The sequence below is a fragment of the Abramis brama genome (genome assembly GCF_963993115.1).
Source record: "Abramis brama genome assembly, chromosome: 7".
In the NCBI taxonomy this organism is placed as follows: Eukaryota; Metazoa; Chordata; class Actinopteri; order Cypriniformes; family Leuciscidae; genus Abramis; species Abramis brama.
This window is the reverse complement of record NC_139969.1, coordinates 25,676,439-25,704,229: the sequence shown is the minus strand read 5'-3', so window position 1 is coordinate 25,704,229 and position 27,791 is coordinate 25,676,439. Positions and strand designations below refer to the sequence as shown.

At 35.5% G+C, this 27,791-nt stretch overlaps 2 protein-coding genes across 2 annotated transcripts; both read right to left on the bottom strand.

Annotated features, from left to right (window-relative positions):
• Positions 1-1,372: 1,372 nt before the first annotated feature.
• Positions 1,373-7,155, bottom strand: ppp1r7 (protein phosphatase 1, regulatory (inhibitor) subunit 7). Its single transcript, XM_084120528.1, has 10 exons — positions 7,063-7,155; positions 6,262-6,357; positions 6,098-6,153; positions 5,943-6,008; positions 5,672-5,802; positions 4,513-4,675; positions 4,263-4,379; positions 4,075-4,179; positions 3,656-3,742; positions 1,373-2,664 (listed from the first exon to the last, which is right to left on the bottom strand). Exons 1-10 carry the CDS (start codon positions 7,100-7,102, stop codon positions 2,488-2,490), a joined length of 1,038 nt encoding a protein of 345 aa, XP_083976654.1. The 5' UTR covers positions 7,103-7,155; the 3' UTR covers positions 1,373-2,487.
• Positions 7,156-8,087: 932 nt separating this feature from the next.
• gk5 (glycerol kinase 5) lies at positions 8,088-27,493 on the bottom strand. Its single transcript, XM_084120421.1, has 16 exons — positions 26,891-27,493; positions 26,714-26,807; positions 25,380-25,455; positions 25,203-25,296; positions 22,036-22,167; positions 21,876-21,951; positions 20,074-20,135; positions 19,328-19,401; positions 19,174-19,234; positions 18,889-19,015; positions 17,384-17,488; positions 13,400-13,494; positions 13,029-13,132; positions 9,426-9,485; positions 9,208-9,341; positions 8,088-8,602 (listed from the first exon to the last, which is right to left on the bottom strand). Exons 1-16 carry the CDS (start codon positions 27,017-27,019, stop codon positions 8,436-8,438), a joined length of 1,590 nt encoding a protein of 529 aa, XP_083976547.1. The 5' UTR covers positions 27,020-27,493; the 3' UTR covers positions 8,088-8,435.
• Positions 27,494-27,791: the final 298 nt, after the last annotated feature.

Sequence of the window (27,791 nt, the reverse complement as noted above, 5' to 3'; positions counted from 1 at the left end):
ACTTACCCTTTAAGTAGCTTTTATAAATGCTGCCTTAGAAAAAATAAAAAAAAAAATTACTGGTTTGCATCTTGAGACAAAACAACTGACATATTTTAAGATATATCAATGCAAGTTGATTTCAGTTAAAACAGCTCAAACATGCATTTTAGTCTGAGACTAGGCTTCAGCCTTGTATGTGAAAGCGGGGGTTAATTTATCGCAATTTAGATTAAAGTATGTAAAATCTATTTAAGTTGTCAGTGTAAAACCAGTCTATAATAAAGTGCTACATGTGAAATTGTCAGAAATCTAGCAAAATTTGTGAAATATTATAATGAACTCACCATGAACACCTCAGATCAACCCTGCAATGACTTTTACACACAGAAATAGCCCAAACAGAATTCCTTAAAAAATAAGATGTGTATTTTTAAACAATTTAATGAAATTGTATGTTACATAAAAATCTATATGTACAATATAACCACTTTATTTATGAGTATATTGTGATTATTATATTGCTCCAATTACATCCCAGGATAACATAGATTTACTCAGTTAAATATGTATTTTAAAACATAAATAATCTACTAATTAATTGTGTAAATTATGCTTACTGCAATTATTTAATATCTCAGTTTAATAGTTCAATAGTCACTTTCTATTCATCAAAGAATCCTAAAAAAAAAAAAAGTCCACAACTGTTTTAAACATTGATGATAATAATTAATGTTTTTTGAGCATCAAATTAGCATATTAGACTGATTTCTGAAGGATCATGTGACACTGAAGACTGGAGTAATGATGCTGAAAGTTCAGGTTTGCATCCACAGGGATAAATTACATTTTGAAATATATTAAAATAGAAAACAGTTATTTTAAATTGTCATAATATTTAAAAATATTGTTTATTTTTAATCAAATAAATGCAGCCTTGGTGAGCATAGGATACTTTTTTTAAAAAACATACATGTTTTTACCAATCCCAAACATTTATTATTTGGATCACTACATTTACGACTTATTCTATTCAACCCATTTGATCAGTAGTCCTACCATTTTTATTATAAACTTAAAGCTCCGATACTGTTCTATATTTTATCAATATAATTCACAAGACCAGTTTACACATACTTAATGTTTGAATTTGACATCTGCAATATGTAGAACTTTCTGACAAGACTATTCTTGTAAAATAAGATGGTAATCGGTTGGATCTTTCACTAAATTCACTTTTGTGTTCATGGGAATATACATTCTTCTGTATATTAATTAAATAATCAAATTAATCCAATATTGCTGTAATTGGCAATGTATAATGAGTTGCATTGTGAAATGAGAGGTAACCTGTGTGTCTTCTTGAATGCAAAACAAATGTCTGAAGGATGAGCACTGTTCAAATTCAGTTTATTATTTATAGTACATTCAATTCTGAAACAGTCAACCAAGCTTGTAAAACAAAGTGAAAATTTGAGCAAATTAAAAGCAATCCTACGCAGTTGTTCTTTGACCCTTTTAAAAGGTGTTGGGTTCATTTTATACAGCATCAGCCGAGCCCTCTCAAACCCCCCTCCCACTGGTCAAATGGGAGTGGCCTAACACAGTCACCACAATGTGGCCTCCTCCATTCACCTCCTATTAGGGGGGACACAATTACTTCTCAGGTCATGCATTAATATGAATTGTGTGAATATTTTGAGTGCATGTGATTTTTAATTCTTCTTCTTCAAAAAAAAAAAATAGCGATCACCTAATATATCCTTGCTCCGTAGAACATCTAAAATGCCATGAACCTTTTAAAATGGAATTAATCTCTCATTGAGGCTGTTATTATATATTCAGTATTAATGAAGGTTGAACAATATGCGTTGTCACATTTCAACCAGCTAATATTTCAACATACTGCTGCAACCAGAAACAGAACTGATATGCAAATTGAATCCATGAGTGTAGCCTTACATATCACTCAAGGAAATAGTCCCTGATCACGCAAGAATAAGAATTTCCTCTTAACCCTCTTCAGTCCCTGAATGCAATGTGACGTTTTTTTTACCACCTCATAAAGTACGCAAGATGCCTGATGTAAATCATACAGCATAGAAATGTCTGATTTTAGCCTATCACCTACAAGGATGGAGGAAGATTGAAGGGACTAGAATGAAATCATGCCCTAGCCAAAATGCTAAGGGCAGTAAGTCAGCATTGATATATTTTCTGAGCGATAGGCATCAGCTCCTCTCAGCTCACACTGATCAGGTCTTAAAGTGAAAATAAATTAACAAGCATTCACGCTATAGTATAAGTCAGAGCATAGTTATATAGTCTCAGTGTGAGTAAAAGGTGCTGGCACATGGAATGGCAACACTTGGAGTGTGAGATCATTTTTTTGTTAAATAAAAGAGGTAAATAGGGCAGAAGGTGTCCATGAGGTGCATGAGGGAGATATGGTGGCGTTGTGTTTGTAATGTGCAGTGGATGGTTGGGCTGGACAGGTGAAGTGGACGATCAGAAACGAATGAAGGTGGCATCGATCTGCCTGACATTGGGAAGCGCCAACATGATCTTGCGTCTATATTGAGGGTCCTTCTGCAGGGGGTTTCTCTCCAGATAGACAGTCTCTAGACCTTTGGCGTTCTTGAGTTCATCCAAGTCTCCCCAGTTATCTATCTGGTTGTCATTCATCTGTATAAGAGAGAATAAGAAAACAAATTTGAAAGCTTCAAGTGTGTTAACTTTTTAGAGGAAGAAAAAAAAAGAAATATTAGCATAATGGCAATGTATTTTTTTGTAGATATTAGAATGAACTAAAATGATAATTGTTACAAATGATAATAGCAATATAAATTGATACTCTGGAGTACGGTTCACATGCACTTCTGTTCAAAAGTTTAAGATCGGTAAGATTTTTTGTAGTGTTTTTGAAAGTCTCTAATGCTCACCAAAGCTGAATTTACATGATCAAAAATACACCAAAAACAGTGAAATATTACTACAACTCAGATTATCCCTATGACTAAATGAAAAGCTGAATTTTCAGCATCATTACTCAGTTTTCAGGGTCACATGATCCTTCAGAAATCATTCTAATATTCTAATTTGCTGCTCAAGAAACATTTCTTATTATCAATGTTGAAAACAGTTGTGCTGCTTAGTATTTTTGTGGAAACATTTTTTTTAACTTTTGGTAACACTTTAGTTTAGGGTTCAATTCTGACTATTAACTAGTTGCTTATTAGCAAGCATATTACTAGGATATTGGCTGTTTATTAGTGCTTATAAAGCACGTTAATGCCTTATTCTGCATGACCATATTCTACATCCCTTAATCCAACCCAATACCTAAACTTAACAACTACCTTACTGACTATTAATAAGCAGTAAGTAAAGAGTTTATTGAGGCAAAAGCCGTAGTTAATAGTGAGAATTGGACCCTAATCTAAAGTATGACCTGAATAGAAAGTTAATAAGAACAGCATCTATTTAAATAATAATTTTATTTATTACAAATGTCTTTACTGTCACTTTTGATCAATTTAACGCATCCTCGTGATCTATCAGTAAAAGTATTGATTTCCTTTAAAATAAATCTTACTGACCTCAAACTTTTGAACAGTAGTGTATATTTGTTATGTACATATAGTATGTACAAAAAGTAAAACCTTTTTCTTCTTACCCAAAATTCTTTTAAATCAGTCAAATGGCTGATATTTTCAATCTTTTTTATCCTGTTTGCAGCGATGTCCAAAGTTGTTAGCTTTTTCTAAAAAAAGAAAGGGAGGAAGATGAAAGATCTGTATATTCTGGGACGGATAAAAATAAAACCACTGCTAAATGAGACGACAGATCAGAACACAAAGAAAGCCCCTGTGGAGTAAAGGTGCAGTGAAGAGGCACAGAACAAAATAGCTGGAGAAATAGGGGAATTAAGCATACTAGACAGCTTCTTATGATGACTTCTTTATCTCGCAATTTGCTACAGAAGTTTGTAAACCACCGCTCAGTCACAAATATTTCATTTCAGAGTATCAGAGGATAAATGTTGAATTGAGAGGAAAAAGCACTGCATCCATGAACAACCATGGCAGATCTTACATTGTTCTCCAGGCCCTCCATGACTTCAATGCCATTATGACTCAAGTAAAGCTCTCGCAGGTTCACAAGATTCTGGAGTCCCTCCAACTTCGTGATGCGGTTACTCTGTTAGGCAGGAGCAGATGTTTTAACATCAACGGAGAAGGCAAATATGGCTTAGAAAAAGCACTTTCTAATCGCAAACGCACCTGGATACTGAGGACCGTCAGACTGTGCAATCCATCAAGGTTCTGTAGTTGAGTGATTTTATTCGTGCCAAGGAACAAACTCTCCAAAGAACTAAGAGAATCCAGATTCTCAATAACCTAAAATGAACATACAAGTATTTACATGCATTAAATTCGAGCTTGAAAACACATTCACAATATGAATAGAGAAATGTTAAGTAAGCAAAGGGGAATATATATAGCATGACCGATTTGGTCTTGGATGTCTCACCCGGATGCGGTTAGAGCCCAGCTCAAGCATCTGGAGGCTCATGAGATGATCGAGGTTGGAAATGCTTGTAATCTTATTATGAAGCAAGAAGAGCTTCTTGACTTTTGTGAGACAATCCAATCCCTCAATCTTCCTCAATAAGTTGAACGATACATCTAGCTGCCTGCAAATCACGATCACAAATGAGAAAACTGCATGCAGAAACTCTTTTAAAAGCTTCTTATTTGTTAATTCTTTAAATACAAAAAAAAATTTTTTTTACAAATCCAATTTTTAAAGCTCTTAGAAATGTACTCTTTGAATTTATGTTGGTTTCATATGGTTTTGACAAATATTTCTTCTCTGGAACTCTATTTATTTTTTCCGTTTTCTGTTTTTTCCCCTGAATGTCACTTGCACCACATGACTTTGATTTGGAGGATAACATTTTAAAAATATTAATAATCAGGTTTTTTGTTTCTTCAAAGAAAGATGTTAAAAGATTATGCCAAACTACTTGGTTATTTTTTCAAGATTTGTATTCTCTAAACAAATCTTTTATTTCTTCATTGTGATATCATCTGTCCCCCCCCAAAAAAACATCACAAGGAATTTGAATAAAGTAATTAAAAACATGCTCATCATAAAAGAGGGGTATTCAAGACACTGTATGTATGAACACATTCAAAAGTTCTGGGTTGGTAGTCTCTTATGCTCAACGAGGCTGCATTTATTTGATCAAAAATATAGTAAAAACAGTAGCCTAATTTATGAAATATTATTACTATTTCAAATAACCATTTTCTATTGAAATGTAATTTATTCCTGTGATGTCAAAGCTGAATTTGAAGCATCATTACTCCAGTCTTCAGTGTCATAATCCTCCAGAACTCATTATAATATGCTGATTTGCTGCTCGAGAAACATTTTCAGAATTCTTTGATGAACAGAAAGTTAAAAACCAGCATTTTTTTTTTGTTACATTATGAATGTCTTTACTGTCAATTTTATTCAACTGAATAAAAGTACTAATTACATTTAAAAAAAAAAACTGTAATACTAAACTATAAAGTCTAATAATTTCTACTGATTTCAAACAGTAATTAAAAATAAACAGTAACAAATTGTATGTACTTTTAAAAAAAATTAATAGGTCCGGACAAAATAATATCTGACTTACTCAAGCTCTGTTAGGGCCTGAAGATTCTCTAGTTTACGGATCTGGTTGTCATAAAGATCAAGTTCCTTTAATGAGACGAGGCTGTCCAAGTTCTCAATCCGTTTGATGAGGTTTTGTCTGAGAGAAATTGTCTGATGGTGGAAACAAAGAAAATGACTCATTTAAGATTTGTAATTAGGCTACTGTAAATAAATATCTGTCCACAAATCTTCATCCAGTAACTAATTCTACTACATCAATTATCTAAAGAAACAGCCTTTGATACTCTCACCTTTGCCTTCAGGAGAACCTCCAGACCCTCAATCTTTCCAATGCGACAGTGGACCAGATCCACATCCTGAATAAATAAGATGCAATGAATGTGCTAATAATAACAACATCATCTGTCTAAACTCTCTACAAAACAACAACATCCTCCTCAGTCACCTCTTCATCTGGGTCTAAGGTTATGGTGTCCATGTCAACGGGTGACTCCTCAGGTACTAAAAGTGGAAGTGAGAGAAGTGGTAAGGAAACAGATTTGGGGAATAAAGAACGTTTTTAATGGTTTCCCTCAAACTTCTTATAAAACCAAGGTGGGTCTCACTCACCAGTGGAAGGGGCTTGCAGAGAGTCGACCTCTCCATTGAGACTCTTCCTCTTGGTCTCATCATCACCAGATTCCTCAGACTCACCCCTCCTGTCAACTTTAAATCACAGCTTATAGTTTTTAATAATTTTAGGGCACACCCACAGTACCAACCTGCTTACAAAATACCACTGCTGTTATCTGGGTCAAAAATTATTGATGACCCGTACTAAGAAGAAAGCACTATTTCAAAGCCTCCATCTATTAAATGAGCCCATCCCACACACACACCCTCATCCCACAGCAGCAGCATGCTAGCATACTGTGCTGATACAGCAGCTGGAAACAAATGGAGGCATTGAGAAAAGCTCGATTTGTGACGTCTGATAGCTCACATTCATGTTCTCCTACACTATCCACCCGAACAGGTGAGACTTTGACAGGTAATGCGAGCTGGTGGGCTACATTAGCTAACCAGTAAGATGTGCTGGCATTGACGCCCTGTACACAACTATACAAACAGCCAAAAGAGGTCTGTAGTAAATAATGGCTTTTAAATACACTGAAAATAAATATCAAGAAACGAAGCAGCTTTTATCGCCATTTTATGCGTACAGACTATAAGAGTATCTTTAGTAAGCTGTGTGATAAACGTAAACAATCACACATTGCAGTCTGAATGAATGGTAAGAGGACACTAAAATATGAACTGATTAAAAATAAAAACTCAGCGCGTGTACAAAAGCTTAGTGCAAGAAGAAGAATCGCTGCTTTATGAAATGCTCCTTTGAAAAAATCATTAAAAATAGACAAGTCCGCTCACCTTCCATCTCTTGAGGCTCTCCGACAGATAAAGTCGCCATTTTTGCTCTAGATCCGCCCACTTCACTAGATGATTGACACCTGGATCGACCAATAGAAAACACGGAGGCCGTTTCCTACGCCCGTGGACTATAAATAATTACGATTATATAATAAATTGAACGCACGACAAAACCAAACGCAAATAATGCTCTGAGATTATACATTTTTAAGGATTATTTCGTGCTCATACCAATTTGTTCAAAGAATCCTTTACATGTATAACCTTTGTGCGATTTGCACTGTTTTATTGCCCGGCACAGATGTAAGACTCACCCAGGCCAGAGCTTCAGCAAACTATTTTCATTAAATCACTACTGTAACTAACAATTTAGCCACATACATTATATGCCTATTATGTCTTTAGTTAGTTCATTTTAGTCATTAAAAACGTCACATTTAATATATACATTCATTGATTTATTTGCATGACAAAGCACACAATTTGACATTTCACATACTGACATGAAACATGGCACAATGTTAAGAGTTCTTTGACAGTCTATTCATAAAATACTTTTCTTTATAGCAAATATGTCTATTATTTCCTTTAAACCCTGATCACAGCTTACAATATTACAGTTTCACAGTCACTCATTTACTACAGTTGATCATTATCAGGCATTATATCATTAGCCACTGTTGATAGTAGCCTATCAAGTGAAAACAAGTAAATAAGGTAACAAGTTTTCCATGTTTGCAGCATTCTTTGTATTAAGAGGTAAATTTAATGTTACAACCCATACAACATCAAAACTTATTTGTGCAATTAGAAAATATTGACTAAAATTACATGAAAATTACAATAGCATTATTGAATGATTGTATAAATTACCATACACTACTAATGGATAAACAATGTGTATGAACTCAGTGTATTAGTAAAGGTGAGAAAGAGCAGCAAGTATCTCTTACTCCCATCCCATCCATGTAAACAACATGAATTACATATAATTACTAAATTTATTTGTTCAGTTTTATTAAAAAAAAAAAAAAAAAAAAAAAAAAAAAAACAGTAGTTGGATAAAGGCACTGATTGATTTCCAGTGCCCTAATGGCTAAAGTATTGCTTGATAAAATCATAATACAACATCTATCTTATTCTAAAATAGGAATTGTGCTGCAGCCTGCCACCTCGTCATAATACTTGCGGGATTCACAACTGAGTGACTTGGATTTGCACAAACAAGTTGTAAATCTGTATAGCTCCTTGTGATTAGGTAAGACTCATAAACTGTACTCATAAACCATTGATCTGCAAGTTTCTATATTGGAAATCATACTGTTCCAAGTGTTTTTCTCAGTGAGAAAGAGAATCACCCCACAGCTGGTAAATCAGGGCTGGCTGTACCAGTGCATGGACCGCTGAAGAGCCCTCTCCCAGCTCTGCAGGACACCTCTGTATTGGCCTCCCGTGTCCCCTTCTGCTTTACTCCTTCGAGGAAGGAAATGTTGGTCAGTGGTCAAAAGCTTCTTCAGCTCCTCTTGGTTCTTCCAGTAGCCTAAAGGACAAGTCAGAATAAAATGGGCAAATTAACTCTATAAAGCCTGGTATATGAAACAATAGTCAGTTTTTATTCAAATGTAACAGTTTATTGAACCTTTAGATACAATAAAATAAAAGTTTTGAGTATCATGTTTGATACATCAGGCTTTTATGGCTCATATAGTGTGATATAAGAGGAAGGAAAAAAATCCAAAATTTTATTCAGAGGCCCAAACAGAGCAAAAATATGAAATTCTGATATGTAATATCAATAGATCTTTATAACAGTACAGCAGACTACTTCAAATATAAAAGCATATACATATGATGGAAGGCGACAATACCGTCGGTTTTCTTTGAAGTCGGCTTGGTGTGTCCCAGGCTTTAGGCTTTGAGATAATATTTAAATGCTAATGTTTTATGAGCAAAGCTCATCACAAATATCTTAAAAGGCCTTTTACTTGCTAAAAAAGTATGAACTATCAATCAGATGACAGACGACAGGCACAAATATTTGATCATGTTGATTACTTAGAGACCTTAGAAATGTGCATATCAAATCCAATACAGAAGGCTTTATAGGGCTTTATTTGCTGCACTATAATGTGCGTTTTTCCTTACCTGTTCCTAGTCCCGCAATATAAGCGGCTCCAAGGCAAGACATGTCAAAGTGACTTGGACGTGCTATCTTATGCCCCAATAGATCAGCGGTCATCTGCATGATGAAATCATTGGTGCATACACCCCCATCTGCCCTATATGTGTAGAAATACACACAAGTTCAGACAGGTAGGAGGATCAGGCTATGCCACAAGACAGAACTGGGATGAAACCCTCACCTGATTTTAGTGATGGGAATACGCGTTTCCCTAAGCATGACATCAAAGAGCTGCTTATTCCTGAAAATCAGAATGAGAATGGCTGTTATTTGCCTATATGCACACAAGGGGGTTATGACTAGAGATGCACTGGTATTAAAACTCCATCACAGCCTATTGGGAATTTGTAACTATTTTATGTTTTGGCAAATTGTTGGCTATTTGTATGAATTAGTACAAACAAACTCATCCGTACACATCTTCTCATGGCCCACTGAAGGTTAGGTTTACAGTGTTGGACCATTTACTTCATGCTTTGATGCTTACTTTTTTTTTAAATTAAAATGTTTAAATTTATACAAACACACATCTTAAAGATAAAATTTCTTCCACACAAACTTGTAAGGTTTTCTCATGAGATGGGATTGGATAAGTCAATTATTACGATGGGCAAAGACACCAGCTGAGGAGTAAAGTAGGAACATTGGGTATTCCAGAAAGCAGGTTATGCAACTTCCCAAGGTAAGTTTACTCAACTTTCAGTTTCAAAACCTGAGGTAAATTCCAGGTTATGCAAGTTGCTATAGAAGCTTATTCTAAGAACATAACCTGCTCCAGAGCAGGTTTAGGAACCTGCATACCACGAGTAAACAAGGTTTGGGTTAATCAACCGAGAGTTCAGGGTATGTGTGACAGGAAGTTAACCTTGCTTCCTGGAATACCTCCCCCGGACTGTTGAGTAAAGTTCAGCCTTCATTTATCTGAAGGATAAAACTTTTCTTAAAGGTGAAAAAGGGGAAGCAAGTAGGAATGGGTCCCTATTACTATAGTCCTGATTAACTACTTTAGATTGGTAGAGAATGCCAAGGGATAGTGCATCCAATCACCTCATTTCTTTTTTCTGATTGTGCAGTGGAAGAACCTAGCCAGATGACAAATCGAAGAACTCATTTTTTACAGTAATGACTGATTGTGAGAATGCGATGTGTGAAGAAAAGCATCATCAGAGGTCTCAACAGGCCAGTATGCTTTCTTTACAACTCAAGTGACATTTTCATCCCTGCAGACACTGTGTGAGAAGCTGTGCCCTAAGAATTGTCAGGTTTTCTGTGGAGAAACTTGTTTTTGTCTACAAATATCACAGTTTGATCATTCCCTGCAGTAAAGAACTGTAGTGATAGTTTTGAAAAATGCATTGCCAATATTTGACATTCATTGTGGATAATTCATTTGTTTATTTAAGTCACCATGAAATCAAGATTCTTGTTTTTCTTATGGAATATTGCAGTTTATTATAAATGATTTCTCTGTAATTTAAATATTTTAACTACATAATTATAATTTAATTATTTTATTATATAATTCATGTGTCCTCATAATCTTTAATCAAAATAACTTCCCCTCCCTCTTGCAGTGTCATTCTCTTCTCTGATGACGTTTACTGACATGAGGGCGGGACAACCTGTCACTCACATGACATCTGTGGTGGATTTTTAATAGATAAAATAGTAAACTGTATATTAAACTAACAATGGGTCTCATTCATGAAACATTCGTAAATATACGAGTAAATATGTGAGTGATTTGCGCGTAAAGAGACCTTCCCGAAAACTCTTCTCCTGATTCACAAATACTTTGTAAACGTCAGATGTGATAGTGAAATGTGTGTGTGTGTGTTAATGAATTCCAATCAGTCGTAAATGGGCATCATATTATGACACCAAACGAAGGATTTCAACATGTCTTCTCAAAAGCGAATGAAAAAGAGAAATTTCTCAGATGCAGAAATTGAAGTTTTATTATCAGAAGTTCATTCAAAACGCCACATTTTATTTTCAAGCGTACATAGTGGCGTATCAGGTCCTAAAAAAAAGGAAGCTTGGCAGCATATTACAGATACAGTTAATGGAGTTTCATCTGTTAATCGAACAGTCCCAGAAGTGAAAAGAAAATGGTTAGACATGAAGCTTGACTGCAACACTTGTGACTTGCGGACTTGTGTTCCGTTTGCAGATGCTATTACTGGCTCTCATAATAAAAGTAAAAAGAAAAACCGTATGTAATTACTATATACAATATTTTTTCAAAGTGCTGTGTAAATATGTACCCGATTAAGGTGAATTAAAATGCAGCCTTATTAATGAGCAAAACGTTCGGATGTTAAACGCACTATTTACTTGTGGCTGGGAGCAGGTGTAGATTTCTTTCGTACCAACTAACATTTGGAAAATACGAACATTTTAATGAATCCGAAAATTTACGCCAGAACCACTTTACACACGATTTACACAAAAAATCGTTCTGCTCGTGTTTAATGAATGAGACCCCATGTCTCTAACATCTAACCTTACTTCCTTTTTCAGGCCTAACATGATAACACTTTGAAACACAATGTACTAAAACGTTCTGTCCTGTGTTTTTGAAGGTTGTATGTTGTGTTGCCATACCCTTTGACTTTAGTTGTGAGTGTAAAAATAACAAATTTGGGAATTGAAACTAGATAGATGACTAAATTTGAACCTTGTGATTAACAATGAAGAAATCATTAAAACAAAGTTTGCTTTACCTGGTAACAGAAGGGTTTGTCTATGAAAACCAATCAAATTGTGGGGAAATTATGTAATGCAGCATGACATTTTTGCCATACCTCCTTATTCTATAAAAACTGTTGTATTCTTTTAGCTTTTAGTTTTAAGCTTTTTCTTTTAGTGGGATTCTCAATGGAATTTGTCTGAGATCCTCCGGCCTTGCTTCTTCTTGGGGGAGATTCTCTGAGAACTGCTCGAGAGATCCTCCGGCCGTGATTAAAGCATTTAAAGGACGTTTGCTGAGGTCTGTTTGTCGATTATTCCTGCGTAGGAAGTAAGCTAGTTACGGGAACAGGTATTAGCACCCAGCCGCCGTCGATGTGTAGACGGGCTAGGGTATAAATATTATAGGCCCAGGTAGACTTAGGTCAGATGAGATAGGACTTAGTTAGGTTTAGGGAAAAATCTACGACACATCACAGCAATAGAAAACCACAACCTTCCAGTCAATTCTAGATGGACAAAATCAAGTCCCACCCTACATTTTTTCAAGAAGCCATTTGATTCGGATATATGTCACAATAGAGAATAAAAAAATACTAATACAACTTCAATGAATCATTGGGAAAACAGTGTTAAATACCAAGCTAAATTCTACGAAAAGGATTGGACATGCCTACGGTTGAGGACAAAGTCTATTTACACTGCCCAGCAGTGAACTGAAATATTTTAGTTAGTTAATCATTTAAGTAGGCTATGTTGTGTTTTATCAGAACAGGAACAATAACAGATGATTTAAAGCAATTCAGCACTATGTATATGAGCACTTATTGATTGATTTGGCTAGCACAGTGTTTCAGTTGTTATTGTGTAGTGTCAGTAATAGTAATAATAGTAATAGTGTCAGTAATTATTAACTTTTGTTTTTATTAAGGAGTAAAAAAATGGATATTTTCCCAAAGCCATGGTTAATTTCTGACCTTGATAAGATCCATCCCTTCTACCTTTTTATAACTTTAAAAGATCATATTCTTTGGTTCATGAGAGATCTTTTGATGATACAGTCAGATCTTGCAAGCAGCTTTGCTCAGCTCACCTGAACACTACGGACTCCAGAATGGCTCTGACCAGGTGTTTCTTAGTTGTGGAAGGTTTTAAGCCCATGAAAGAGGCACAAGCTTTAGGATCATTCAAAGGGGCCTGTGGCACATAAACACAATCATAATCTTCCAGATTTCAGATAATCTTGGATCTCTTGCATAAGTGAATCTTCACCCAGTTCATTTAGACAGTGGGACAGATTAATGGATCTCTAATCAAATGACATGATTTAAAAATCTGCTGTATTTATAACAAATCCATGAGGTGAACCATGAGTTAAAAACATGTAGACATAAAAAAGACCAGCCTGTATAGGCAACAATGAAAGTCTATGAGGTAAAATATCACAGATGCACTTAAACACACCTGTAAGCCACTGAAAGACGGCACAAAATATACGCCATCCGAGTCTTCCACACTACTGGCTATGGCTTCTGTCTCCTTCACATCAGAAAAGAGTTCTGTAAGACAGGCACCAAAGAAATTACACTACAATAATAGAATTGCAACAACAAAAGTCACCAAGTGATTTCAGCATTTTTTTTCTCCCAGCTTTTGTTTTATTCAAGTTAAATCAATTCTCATAATGGAGTTGAGTGTGCATCTACAATCTTCAATGGTTCTTTTTGTATTTCAGGGTTTCTGCACACTTTTTAAAGTCAAATTTAAGGCTTTTTAAGACCTGAAGAAATCAAAATTAATACAGTGCATTAGAGGTGTGCAAAATTGACAGAAATATGTCTCGATATTTTCAAAGTTTTGTTGATAATAATTAGATAATATTTTACTGATTGTGTTTTTGTGCCTGGTGCCATGGCTGGTTTAGGCCTGTTGTTGACAGCTGACTCACGAAGATATTCATATTTTTTTATATGCTATGCAGTGGTCACAGTTCACAGTAGTGACAGAAATTATTTCTTTTTATTAAGGGGTAATATTTGCCACCTTAAATTGATTTCCAGGGGCATTTTCACCTATATATGGACATTTGTAGATGTATGCATCACCTTTTATGTCAAATTCTAACATTCAAATTAAATTCTATTAGAATAATAACACAATACCATTGTTACCAGTCAAATTAAATCATTAGATCAAAATGCATCTTTGCAGTGCACAGGTGACACAGAAGAACTGCATTAGAACTGGCATTAATATATTTACACTGCATTTACAATTGCATAAATTAAGCTATGAGATTGTTTTTTTTAATTCAATATTTAAATATGAACTGATTTCTAATTAAAGGGTACTTTAAATGTGAAACTAAAACCGCCAGTACGTGGCTGCAAGTCACTGTCTTAATAAGTGAGCTGAGCGAGTCATTCATTCAACCGATTTGTTCAAACAGCTGATTCATTCGGGAAAGAAGCAAGTGATTGTTCACTGAATCATTTAAAGGTCCCGTTCTTCGTGATCCCATGTTTCAAACTTTAGTTAGTGTGTAATGTTGCTGTTAGAGCATAAATAATATCTTTAAAATTATAAAGCTCAAAGTTCAATGCCAAGCGAGATATTTTATTTAACAGAAGTCGCCTACATCGAACGGCCCGATTGGACTACATCCCTCTACTTCCTTCTTTAATGACGTCACTAGAACCGTTTTTTGACTAACCTCCGCCCACAGGAATGCTCCCTCAACTCTACCGAAATTCGTTTATGTACTTGCACACTTCTTATAACTTACTGTGTTTACTCAGCTTACGGTGATTTTCTGAAGTAAAACTGACGCTTCATCTTTTGTGTGATGTACAATAAACTTTATTAAACTCCTCAGTATATGTTTGATCATCATTCAGACAGCAGACTTGTAGGCTATTAATAAATAATGGATACATACAAGCAGATGACAAATACGTTATAATAACTGTAATTAAACTACTAAACTATACCTGTTTCATCTCTATACAGCACTCTGACTCTGTAGGCATTATTGTCCGACTCGAAATGAACACCGTTACTGAGAGTTTCTGATATTATCATCATTCCGTGAGATGAATTTGACCCTTCGCTAAGCCCCGCCCTCCTTAGTTACTGTTGCTACGCCTGTCAAGCTTTTGCGCCTGGCACGTCTATTACAGTATGTATGCACTGGTTTCAGACATTCCTAAGGAGATAATTAGTCATTTTTGGCGAACAGGTGAAAATATGAGAGAGCAAGACTGCAGTATGCATTCGAGGGCTATATCCACGACATAATATGCAACCGATTAGAGAATAATTTCATCAAAATTTAAGCTAAAGTCTATAACGTTAGGTCCCAGCACAAGCAGCAGCCGCCTCATACGCTGACCATTCAAATGGGAAACACACAAATTGAGGAACAGCTGTTCATGCACAGCAGGGTAAGTGAAATGTGAAAATATTCTAATATTTATAAATCAAACAGCTTATCCATATGTATCGTGGAATAAACACAAGACATTAGCCTGACCACTTTGCAATGATAACATTCTCCCGCTTATATTTTTAGTGCGCCAGGCTAACGTTACTGCTCACACGTCGGACTAACTTACTGTTATGAACTGATTAAGTTTGCATACCAACCTTTTCCTTGGAGATCTCCAGCAAGCCCCCTGATGTTCCCTCCTTTTAGTAACTACCTTTTACTTTTACTAGAACTAACACCGGGAGAGTCGCGATCGGATTGGGGTAACGGTTTGGCCGTCGATTAACAAAATGTTGAAATATATTTTTAAGTAACGTTAAGTTATGTCAGTGAGCCTCCGTCTTGCCTTTAATCACACTGCTTGATCCACGAGCTGGACAATAACTTTATTCTAGAGCTGCTATAAAGCCAAAACACTTTACTTTTAATTTCCTATGTAAAGCTGCTTTGGAACAATCTACATTGTTAAAAGCGCTATAAATGAAGATGACGCCTGGCATTTCTCCCTTTGGGTTTTAGGTTTCGGGAAGGGAACAAAATCCACCACCCCGTCCAAACTTTTAGGATACCGGGTATCAGATTTGCACAATCCATACGCACAACGCGGCATGTTTCCCTCTCGCTCGAAAGCTTGCCAGACCTCCCGCGCCTAGTTACGGTTGCTAAGCCACGATTGGCCCGTGGCGGTTTTCGGGCGTGGCTTAGCGAAGGGTCAATTGTCCTGAGAGACTGAGCGCGAGCTCATGAAGCTCCGCCCCCTGGGTCGTCCAGCAGCAGCTTATTTGCATTTAAAGGGCACACACTAAAACAGCGCGTTTTTCTGAGCCCCAAAAAATGACAATTTAAACATGCTGTAAAAAATGATCTGTTGGGTATTTTGAGCTGAAACTTCACATACACACTCTGGGGACATCAGAGACTTATTTTACATCTTGTGAAAAGGGGCATAATACGGGACCTTTAAATTGATTTGCTGATTCATTCGGGAAAGAAGCAAGTGATTGTTCATTGAATCATTAAATTGATTCGCTGATTGACAGTGTGACATCACTTACAGCGAGGATCATGTTCGTAGTTTGACAAGCAACAATCGTAAAGGATTATTATTATAAATCACTTCATTCAGGAAAGAATTAATCATTAAATTGATTCGTTCAAAACGCGGATTTCAGTAAAAAAAAGAAAGAAAAAAAAATCATGGCTGTCTGTTGCATTGAGACTGCTACGGTTTCATTTTGAAATTCTCATCGGCGAAATAAAGGTAAAACAAACAATATTGACTATATTGTTTATAAAATGTAACTCACAATGTTCATTTATTGTTCATTTAACTATTATATAAAATACATATCACATTTGCAATTGTGCACGGGAAAATAGCCCCCCTTACTGATGTGATATTGTATGATAACAACATAATATGATATAAATATAAGACAAAAACTCATTTGGGAACATACCTATAACTGCACACATCACGCAGTGAAAGCACGAGAGACAAAAGTGATGTCAGCTCACAGTGCCTCAATATCATGACAACACACATCGCACACCACTACGCACATAAAGAATGAACTTACAATTGAACTGACATTCAACAACTTGCTTCTTCTCTCCTCCTGTTTCGCATGCAGGAGACAGATGTAACGCGAAATGTCATGTGATCAAGCAAATCCACAAAGAAAGAATAATAAATAAAAAAGTACGCTTTTAATTTGGAAACCATTTATATATGTCTTAGTCAAATTGCCATCAAAAATTTAAGACCTTTCAAAAGTAAAAATAAGACTTTAAGACTTGTTATGGCCTTACATTTAAAAAAAAAAAATCTAATTAAGACTTTTTAAGGATCCCTTAAAAAGAAACCCTGTATTTATGTAGTGAAAAATACATACTGAAGTTAAGGTATATGTGTGGGCTTGTTATTTTGCAAGTAAATGCACATTGGTCATCCTCCTCACCTAGATCCTGTGCCCATTTAATCGCAGCACCCGTTCCAGCGGCGTTACCTTCAGCCAGATACACAACTTCAGCACCGATCTTCCATCCCACCAGTGGATAAAGGCCTGTTCAGAAAACACATGATACAGACCACATGAAAAGGAGAGAGGGACCAACAAATGGACACATCAGTGTCTCCTTTCTAACTGATCACACTGTGATTCATCATGCGTCACATCATGCCCTGACCTGCTGTTTCCAGTAATATGCACTGCTATACAAAAGTTTGGGGTCGGTACGTTTTTCTTGTTTTTGAAAGAAGTGCTGAAAGAATGCTCACCAAGGCTTTTTATTTTATTTTATCAAAAATACAGTAAAATTAGTAATATTGTGAAATATTACAATTTCAAATAACTATTTAAATATATTTCAAAATGTAATTTATTCCTGCGATGGCAAAGCTGAATTTTCAGCATCATTACTCCAGTCTCCAGTAGCCTGGTTTCCATTACAGATTTGCTCAAAACTTTTGCTATATTTTCTAAATGTCGATAAAAAACGATTGCGAAATGACAGCATTTCCATTAACCAATGGTATGCGACTAAATTGTAATTTATACAATTATACGCGCGATAAGTCATACCAAAAATCATGGCAACAAATGTTAGTAGGTTTATATATATCCCTCATTATTTTTAATCGAACGAGACGTAGGCGTGTTATCCAAGCATTAATGGCGAGAAAAGCCCCTTATACTTGGGAGCGGCACATATGAGGTTTTTCTCCCTCCTATCTGCTTCAAGGTCTTGATAAATTGTGGCACTTTGTTCTTTAGAATCCAGTATTCCCGTTATTCTTTTGTCTTTTATGAGTTTTATAAAGAACTTTAAAGAATGATCGTCTTTTACGTACGCCAGGTGAACTGTAAATGCAGAAAACTGTTTCCATTGCAGTTTTACGAAATATTCCTTTTTCAAATTGCCTGAAAGCCACCCCATGCGAGCGTAAAAACGTTTTACGATATATGGGAGTTTTTGCAAAATTTACGTATTTCCATTGGTGTATTTTCAATTCGCAATTTCAATTTGCGCAATTTGAAGGGTAATGGTAACGCAGATAGTGTCACATAATCCTTCAGTTATTATTTTAATATGCTGATCTGCAGATCAAGAAACATTTCTTATGTATCAATGTTGAAAACAGTTGCTGCTTAATATTTTTGTGAAAAACCGTGATCTTTTTTTCAGGATTCTTTGATTAATAGAAAATTCAAAAGATCAGCATTTACGCTCACTATGATCAATTTGCATCCTTGCTGAATAAAAAATACTAGTATTAAAAATAATAAGTCGGTAATTATTTTCATTTTGAATGGTAGTGCACACTAAAAGTCACAAAACTTCATGGGCTCTTTGTGTTACTGGTTTCGATTAGTAATAGTTCTAGTGGATTATTAGTAGTTCTTTTACAGTGGAATATTGTGAGCTTATTAGTCAAGGTAAGATCAGCACTGGAACGTCATACCGGCTATAGATGTGTGTGGTTTGTTTCCTGTATTGATGTCCATGAAGGTCCCTGTGCCCATAGTAATTTTCACATCTCCAGTGTCAAAACAGCATTCTCCAAACATGGCTGCTTGTTGGTCCGCCATCTGTGACAAAGACATTACAGGTAGGGTTGTGGCACCAAACACAATCAAGCACATGTCATTAAAAAAATGGAAAGCAGGCACATTTACAGAAATGTTAATTAAGGTGTATTGTCTTTATAAAAAATTAAGTAAAACTGCAAGACAATGTTTATACTCACAACAGACATGATTGGGATGGGCACTCCAAATATGGATGGATCACATGATCCAAATTTGTGACTAAATACAAGAAAAGAGAGCATTAATTATTTCATCAAAAGTGCACTAAAAAGTATTCTGGAAGTGTTGGAACAATTCACGGTGCATGAGTACCTCGTGTTCTGCACCCTGGGAAGGATGGAGATAGGTATAGAGAGAAGTGAGCAAATAAATCCACTCCAGCACATCTGATGATCACACAAACACACACTATGAACACAGACAGTATCTATGAACAAGCACCACTTACAGAAACACATTACAAGACACTATGGACAAAAGATACAAGAAAAAAAAAACAAGACAAAATTGGGCAGCCCTAAAAGGATAATTCACCCAAACAATTATCAATAAAATGTACTGCTGACTACGCCCTTTATGCTTAAACATTTGATTCACAAACAATCATTTCAATGAAAACCCTTGGAAACAGTTTTTTCTCAAGAAAAAAATGTGACGTGTTTGCTAATTATCAGAGATTTTGTATAAAAAAAATAATAATTGTGTTGTAAGGAAAGTAATTTCAAATGTGGAACATGTTGGATATTTTTTGTAATTTAATATTTTTGTAATTTGCTATGACGGAGGAGGGGAAAAAAAATCACATTTTAAGTGATATCAATTTTGTCTGGGTTAAAGATCAGCTAATTTTCTTCTATTGTGTTCAATGTAAGATAGAAAGCTATACAGGTTTGGAACAACGTGAGTAAATGATAAACATTTTTGGGTTAACTATACCTTTAACTGTCTATTTGTCTACCTCTCAAGGCACGTATGTTTGTACTCAAGTCCACAATCCAAAGGTAATGATCAGATAACAGCAATTACACAAATATAGTAATCAAACAGCTGTAACTGACCTGATAGGAATCAAATATTGCTGTTGTACTGGCATTAGAGTAATCTGTAGCATGAACCAGGCCTGCAAACAAACAATAAAACATAACAGAACTTTAAAAGATGGACTGAGCTCTATAATAAGAGATTTTTCCTGGTCTTGCAAGTAGTTCAGACTTGTACTCACCCTGTCAACATTTTAACTTTAACTGTGATATATATATTCCATTAAATGTTAAAGCTATAATGCATCTCCATGACAGCCATACATTTTTAAACATGACCGTTTATAATTTGCAAGCCATTATAACTAATGCTTCAAAGACAAATGTATCTTTGTTACTATGCAAGTACAATTTGCAACACATCAAGGAAACCAAAATGAGCATGAAGAAATACCATTCAAAAGTTTGGTGTCAGTAAAAAAAAATTATTCCCATTTCTCTCTATTCATCAAAGAATCCTGAAAAAAAATTTGTATTGCTGTTTCCACATAAATATTAAGCAGCACAACTACTTTTAACATTGATAACAATAAGAAATGTTTCAAATCATCAAATCATCATATTAGAATGATTTCTGAAGCATCATGTGACACTGAAGAATGGAGTGCTGAAATGTGTCATTGCAGGAATAAATTACATTTTAAAAATTATTAAAATAAAAACAGCTGTTTTAAATTGTAATATTTCACAAAATTACAGCTTTTACTGTATTTTACATCAAATAAATGCAGGCTTGGTGAGCATAAAAGACTCTTTCAGAAACATTAAAATATTACCAAACCCAAACTTTTGAATGGTAGTGTATGTGGTCAGAGAATGCAAAATACAACCAAATACGAACACTCTCACACTGGCTCCAGGCCATCCTCATCAATGATGTGCCAAGTTGGAAAATAAGTACTGTAAAATGATAATCATTACTGCAAATATGACTGCATATGATTTTTTACTCATTAACACTGGTTTGTGACATTCACCTTTGCCAAGGATTGTGGAGAAACTGCTTTCTAAGAATAGTGTCAGTCAGTGATGTTAGATATCCAGATCTGTCGCATACTTTTGCCAGATCACTGTGAAGAGCCTCTTACAAATCTAACTCATTTTATTTCTGCAAGCTCTTAAAAGCCTTGTTCAGACAGTCAGTCCAAATCCGATTTTTGTGCATTTCTGATTGGAATCCGATGATATTTAGCAAGTGTGAACGACATAAAAAACAAAAAAAAACAAAAAAAGCTTTTTTCAAGCTACATACATATGTAACATGTTTCATAAACATATGTTTCGCTTAACTTTTCTGCCTATGTTACATTCTCACGGCAAGTAAAATGTAAACATGACAGACCTTATTGTAGGAAGCATGCTAAAAGTTGTTGCAGACACAAGGTTTTGTTGAGTGGAACATTACAATATACTGCTAGTCGGCCTGGTCTAAACACTTAGACGACCGCACAGAATAAAGCTGCGCATACCAGCATCTGTATTGCAAACCCCTAAGTGCTGCTGCTGTTGTTTTTTGGCATATGCCTACTAACGCAATATCATTGCAGTAGAAACCAATGAAGATATTCTGGAAAACGAAAGTGTGCTACAGGACACACAAATCGGATCCGAACAGTTGCGATACTCAGTTTGGAGAGTCGATCATTTAGATCAGATTCCAATCAGATGAATAAATAAATCTGATTTGGACTGACAGTGTGAACATAGCCAAATTAATCCAGCTAGAATTCTATGCACATAGAGATCTGATTTCCACTGTTCAGGTGACTTCTAGTAAATAGGATCCATCAATTTAGTTTTTTTTATAATGGAACAGCCACCTTTTGTGAGTTTGTACAGCAGCCAGGTGTCTATGGTCCCAAAGTAACACGAGCCGTCTTCGACTGCCTGCCGCAACTGAGGAGAGAGAAGGATCGGTTAAAAATACCTGTCAATACCTGACAAATACTGAATGCCATTTTTGAACTAATCCTGGTTTACCTGAGGGATATTGTTCAAGGCCCAGACAAGACGCAGTGACACATGCTGGGTAGTAAAAACAACCAAACTGGCTGCAAGGAACCGCTTCTGTCTGGTCAGGTAGTGCAGCATCTTCGTTACCCCATGTACAGTCTGTCATAACACATACATACAAATAAATATGCTGTTAAAGTCACCATGAAATCAAAATTCTTAATTTTCTGACAATTCTTAATTTTTATGGAAAAATAGCAGTATTTATTAAAAATTATTTATCCGTTCACATCATCATTTTTTAAAAATGCATGTGCCCTCGACTTTAAACACTAATAACTAAAGTTGAAAAAGTGAAAAAGCATAATAGGACCCCTTTAACGTTGCTGTTTGAGCATAACAAAGATCTGCAGTCCACTCCAAAGGGAGATATTTTATTTAACAGCCTCCACTTTTCAAGAACTACAACGAACGGCTTGTTTGGACTACAACGCGTTTTTTCAGGATCTTATGAAGTCATATTGTTCCTCATTTAAATAATCTCCGCCCACGAAATACACAAAAAAGTTGGCGAGGCCTGGTTGACCTGCGCTAAAGAATAATGTCGCGTTTTTTTTCCACCCTGGAAATATTTTCCATGATTTTGTGATTGATTACTGTTTGTATTACCATAGTTTTCCAACAAATATGATTAAATGGTGGATAACATCGTATCTATAAGAAAAGTAAAAATAAAAAATAAAATAAAAAAACACTCTGAAACCTGTGAAATCTGTGCTTGCAAAGTCTATGCTTGAAATCCATTCAGCACAATCCTCGTTTGTAAACATTGTCAGGGTCTGAATCGGGCTCGAAATCGCTTGAAATTGACGGCATCCTAAATATTTACATCTGAGTAGAGCTCACGGTTATGAAGGGACGGGAAATTTCGTCCATCACGCAATTACAACACACTGGGCCAGTTAACCAATCACAGCACATTTTGTATTTCGGAAGGAGGGGCTTCATCGAAAATGATGCTTTCAACCAGACTGGAGATAGAGAGGAGTTTTAAGAATGTAAAATATGTGAAAAATAATGCGTTTTTTGAACAATAAAGCATGAAAACATATCCTAGTACACCCTAAAAACAAAATCAAGACTTCGCAAAAGGGCATAATAGGACCCCTTTTTTTTAGAATCACTTCTCTGACAGATTTTTTTTAGCGTGAGGGCGGGACAACCTGTCTGTCACTCACATGAGATCACAGCAATAGCAAACCACAATAGTCCAATCAATTCCCAATGGACAAAATCAAGTCCCGCCTGTCATGTTTAGTGTTTGTGTTCATGTGTTTGCCTGTGACACCCAGTTTGCCCATGTGTTTCATTGATTTAATCCATCACCTGTTGGCTTGTTAATTACTGTCGTTATGAGCTCATTTGTCCCAGCTGTGTCTAGTTTCCCTGATCTGTTCCCTGTGTATTTAAGCCCTGTGTTTCAGTCTGTTCCTTGTCTGTCGACATCTATATTCTAGGTTGTTCTGTTCCTGCTTATTTTGGTTTTGTAAAGATTTGAGTTAGTTTGAAAATACATTTGACTGTAGTTTGACTGCTGCATTTAGATCTTGCTTCACCTCGTCTCTGCTGCAACCTAATGTGTGACACCACCATATTTTTTTCTTGTTAAAAAAAGCCATTTCACTCGTATAAGCATCACAATAGGGAAGAATAGACAATCACAACCTCCATTTCATGCTGACTTTAAATATTTTAAATATTAAAGCAGCATTACAGTAGTTGTGACAAGAAAAAACCCTTACAGGAACTTAAGCAGTAAAACAAGACCAGCCCCAACTTGACCAACTTTACATGCTTGACCTCTGCCCTCTATGATAAGATAATGAAAACATTTTTCTCTGTTGAAACTTGTTCAAGAAGAACTAGTTTTATCTGCAACAACAAATACGGGGTCAGTGATGCTTAGAGCAGTGGTTCTCAACTCCAGTCCTCGGGACCCACTGCTCTGCACATTTTGTATGTCTCCCTTATTTAACACACCTGAACCAGATCATCAGCTCATTAGGAGAGACTCCATGAACTGAACTGAGTGTGTCAGATAAGAGAGACATACAAAATGTGCAGAGCAACGGGTCCCGAGGACTGGAGTTGAGAACCACTGGCTTAGAGCAAGCTGCAATAACATGGGTCATAATTTTCAAACTGACAAGATTCGTCTCTGCAATGATGGGACAAAAAACTAATCAATGTGAATAATGCAAACCATAGGAGCATTAACTGACCACACTTTTAGCATGCGTCAGAAAAGATACTGACAGGCCAAATATTCACTGTCAGCACCTTACACAAAAGAAGTCTATGAGAAGTCATAGAGGTTCTCGTTTTACTGCTGTATTGCTTATTTAGCTTACAGGACTTGGAATGAAATACTCATTCATTCACATATACAATGAATAATAAACACTACAAACTGCCACAGTCCAAACAATACGCACTTTGTTTGCAGTAATAAACTGCTGTAAACTGTTATGTATTGACTGGTTTTAAAATGTATAAGAAATTGTTTAGCCATTTGGAGATCAGCATTAACTGTACCAACTCCCAAAAATCTACCAACAGCTTGGCAACCAATAATACATCATTTCCGATTTGTTTTGCACAAAAATTGTATAAACCTTAATTTTAATTTAATTTAACCCTAATTTTGTGAACAATTTCCATTTGTTGTAATAAAATTACACTACTGTTTAAAAGTTTGGAGTCAATACAATTTTTTTAATGTTTTGGAAAGAAGTCTCTTATGCTCACCATGGCTGCATTTATTTGATCAAAAATACAATAAAAACAGTAGATTTTTTAAATCTATTTAAAAATCCATTTTTTCAAGATTCTATGATGCATAGAAACTTCAAAAGAACAGCATTTATCTGAAATAGTAACATTTTGTAAGATTATAAAAGTCTTTACTGTTTATCCATTTAATGCGTCCTTGCTGAATAAAAGTATTAATTAAAAAAAACCTTACTGACCCCAAATGTTTGAACAGTAATAATAATGTATGAATTGTCAATGCGAGGATGTGGTCATTTGAATTGTGTCTGTTCAGATTGATCTGTTTCAGTGATTGGCTCAATGAGAGTCTGAAATGAACAAATATGTCGACAAGATGATGACATCATCCACAGCAGCCTTACCTTCATAGTGCAGGACCTGTTCCACGAACTCACCAATTCGGCTGCCCTCATGTCCTGCCAGGTGATGAAATTATGAAATGGTTTTCCTGTGTTTCTGGAGATAATAACAAAGAAAGTCACCTCTGTTTGTCCACGGTGCTTTCTGTTGAGAAATCACAGGATTTAACATATACTAACCTGTCCCAGGTCATGAACGTAGCCCTCTGGGTAGAGATGCCAAGACCTTCCATTTGGCACATCTGCAAGCCTGAGTCTAAATCACAGACAGAACGGAGAGGTACCAGTCTCTATTATAACCTTAATCAGACATTTAAACTCATGTACCAACAACATTTACCACAGTGGTTCTAAACCTTTTTGACAACAAGGCCCCCTTTGTACAAGACAATATTCAAAGGCCTCCAATATTCAAAGGCCTACGGTCATCTTTTACTCACCCTCATGTCATTCCAAATATTTTTGAAAGAAGTCTCTAATGCTTATCAAGGCTGCGTTTATTTGATCAAAAATACAGAAAAAAACAAAACAGTAATATTGTGAAATATTATTACAACTTAAAATAAGAGTTTTGAATATACTTTAAAAAAATAATTTATTCCTGTGATGCAAAGCTGAATTTTCAGGATCATTACTCCAGTCTTCAGTGTCACATGTGACATCCAGTCTATCACATGATCCTTTAGAAATCATTCTAATATTCTGATTTATTATGAGTGTTGGAAACAGTTCTGCTGCCTAATATATTTGATGAATAAAACGTTAAAAAGAACAGCATTTATTCAAAATAAAAAATATTTTTTTACTATCACTTTTTATCAATTTAACACATCCTTGCTGAATAAAAGTATTGATTTATTTCAAAAAAAGAAAGAAAAGAAATGACTGACCCCAAATTACTAACCAGTAGTGAATATTGTTGTTACAAAAGATTTCTATTTTTAAAACATTTTCTTCTTTTTTTTTTTCTTCTTTTTTTTACTTTTTATTCATCAAAGTATCCTAAAAAAGTATCACAGGTTATGAAAAAATATTAAGCAGCAGAACTGTTTCCAACTCTGATAATGAATCATCATATTAGAATGATTTCTAAAGGATCATGTGATAGACTGGAGTAATGATCCTGAAAATTCAGCTTTGCATCACAGAAATAAATGATAATTTAAAGTATAATAAATTGAAAACCAATTATTTTAAATTGTAATAATATATCACAATATTACTTTTTTTTCTGTATTTTTGATCAAATAAATGCAGGCTTGATGAGCAGAAGAAACTTCTTTCAAAAACATTAAAAATAGTAATGTTTCCAAACTTTTGACCTGTACTGTATATTTTTTTAAATACATAATGATTGCATTTTGCTATTTATTGTGCAGCATTTGTCTAGCATGATTTGTTTGCATGCATGCCACTAGATGTGATGTTTTGATATCTGATGCAAAAAAAAAAAGTCTAAATAGTGTTTGGGGGCATGCTTGTGTGATATTAGAGGCAAAATAAAGAAGTCTGACCTTGAACTGCTCCTTTGACTACAGTGACAAACCCTTTCCACAGTTCATCAGGGTCAATCTCTACCCATCCAGGCTGAGGATACAGAAGGGAGACCTGCAACAAGGAAGATGCTGTCAACATTTCACACACTGGAAGGCACTGGCACAATCATGTCTCGTCAACCTGCTGTCATTTACCTTCGAGGAGCAGGACCCCCTGATATTGGCACTCTTGTCGTACACATGGCACCTTATGGAGGTTGTTCCCACATCAACAGAGAGAATGAAAGTATCTCGTTTGCAGAACCCGTTTCTCTGAGTCCCCATTGTGCAACGCGCTTATTCAGAGAGCCGCAAAGTTATGTGAGTCATGGCTGTGTCCAAACATCTAGTCAAATTATCCCGTTTTCAACTTTTCTCCATTTGAGTTTCATTCCTCCAAAGACTTAAAAGCCAAACTCGGGCAGATTTTTATTCCGTTAAGCAAGCCGATTGAATGTGTTCACTTCATTGCTTTTAAGCTATATTTTCAATGGACAAACAATAATCGAAAACATATCTGTCCCACAACTTTCCTAAACTTTGGTCTAACGTTACTTTAAATCGGCAAATAAAATATCAACAGTTGCGTTTTGAGCCTAAAACATTCTCTTATTTTCATTAGTGAATGATACAAGTCAACAAAAACTAGAAGTACACGCGTGAACCTCGGTAAAGAAGGCAACAAAAAACAAAAAAACAGCGGTCGGTCGATTAAGTACGATTGTAAATCTGTACGTCACACATCAGTCGATAGGTGTGGTGTGATACTGAGCTCTTAAAGAGACAGTGCGCCATTATCAGAGGACAAGGGGGTTTCTGAACTCTCTGCAAGCTAACCTCATGTGCGCTCGCTGCGAAAAAACGGAAATGTGTTCAGAAAATAAACTAGACTAAATAGTCGAGTATTTTGTGAAAATGTTTGCTTTTGAATATAACTTATAAGCCTGACTGTGAGCTATCAGCCCGCTTTATTTCATTTTATTTTTTTTAAATAATCATGTTTAACAGCAGAATTCCTGGTGGAAAAACTACATTACCTATGAATGATACTTTACAG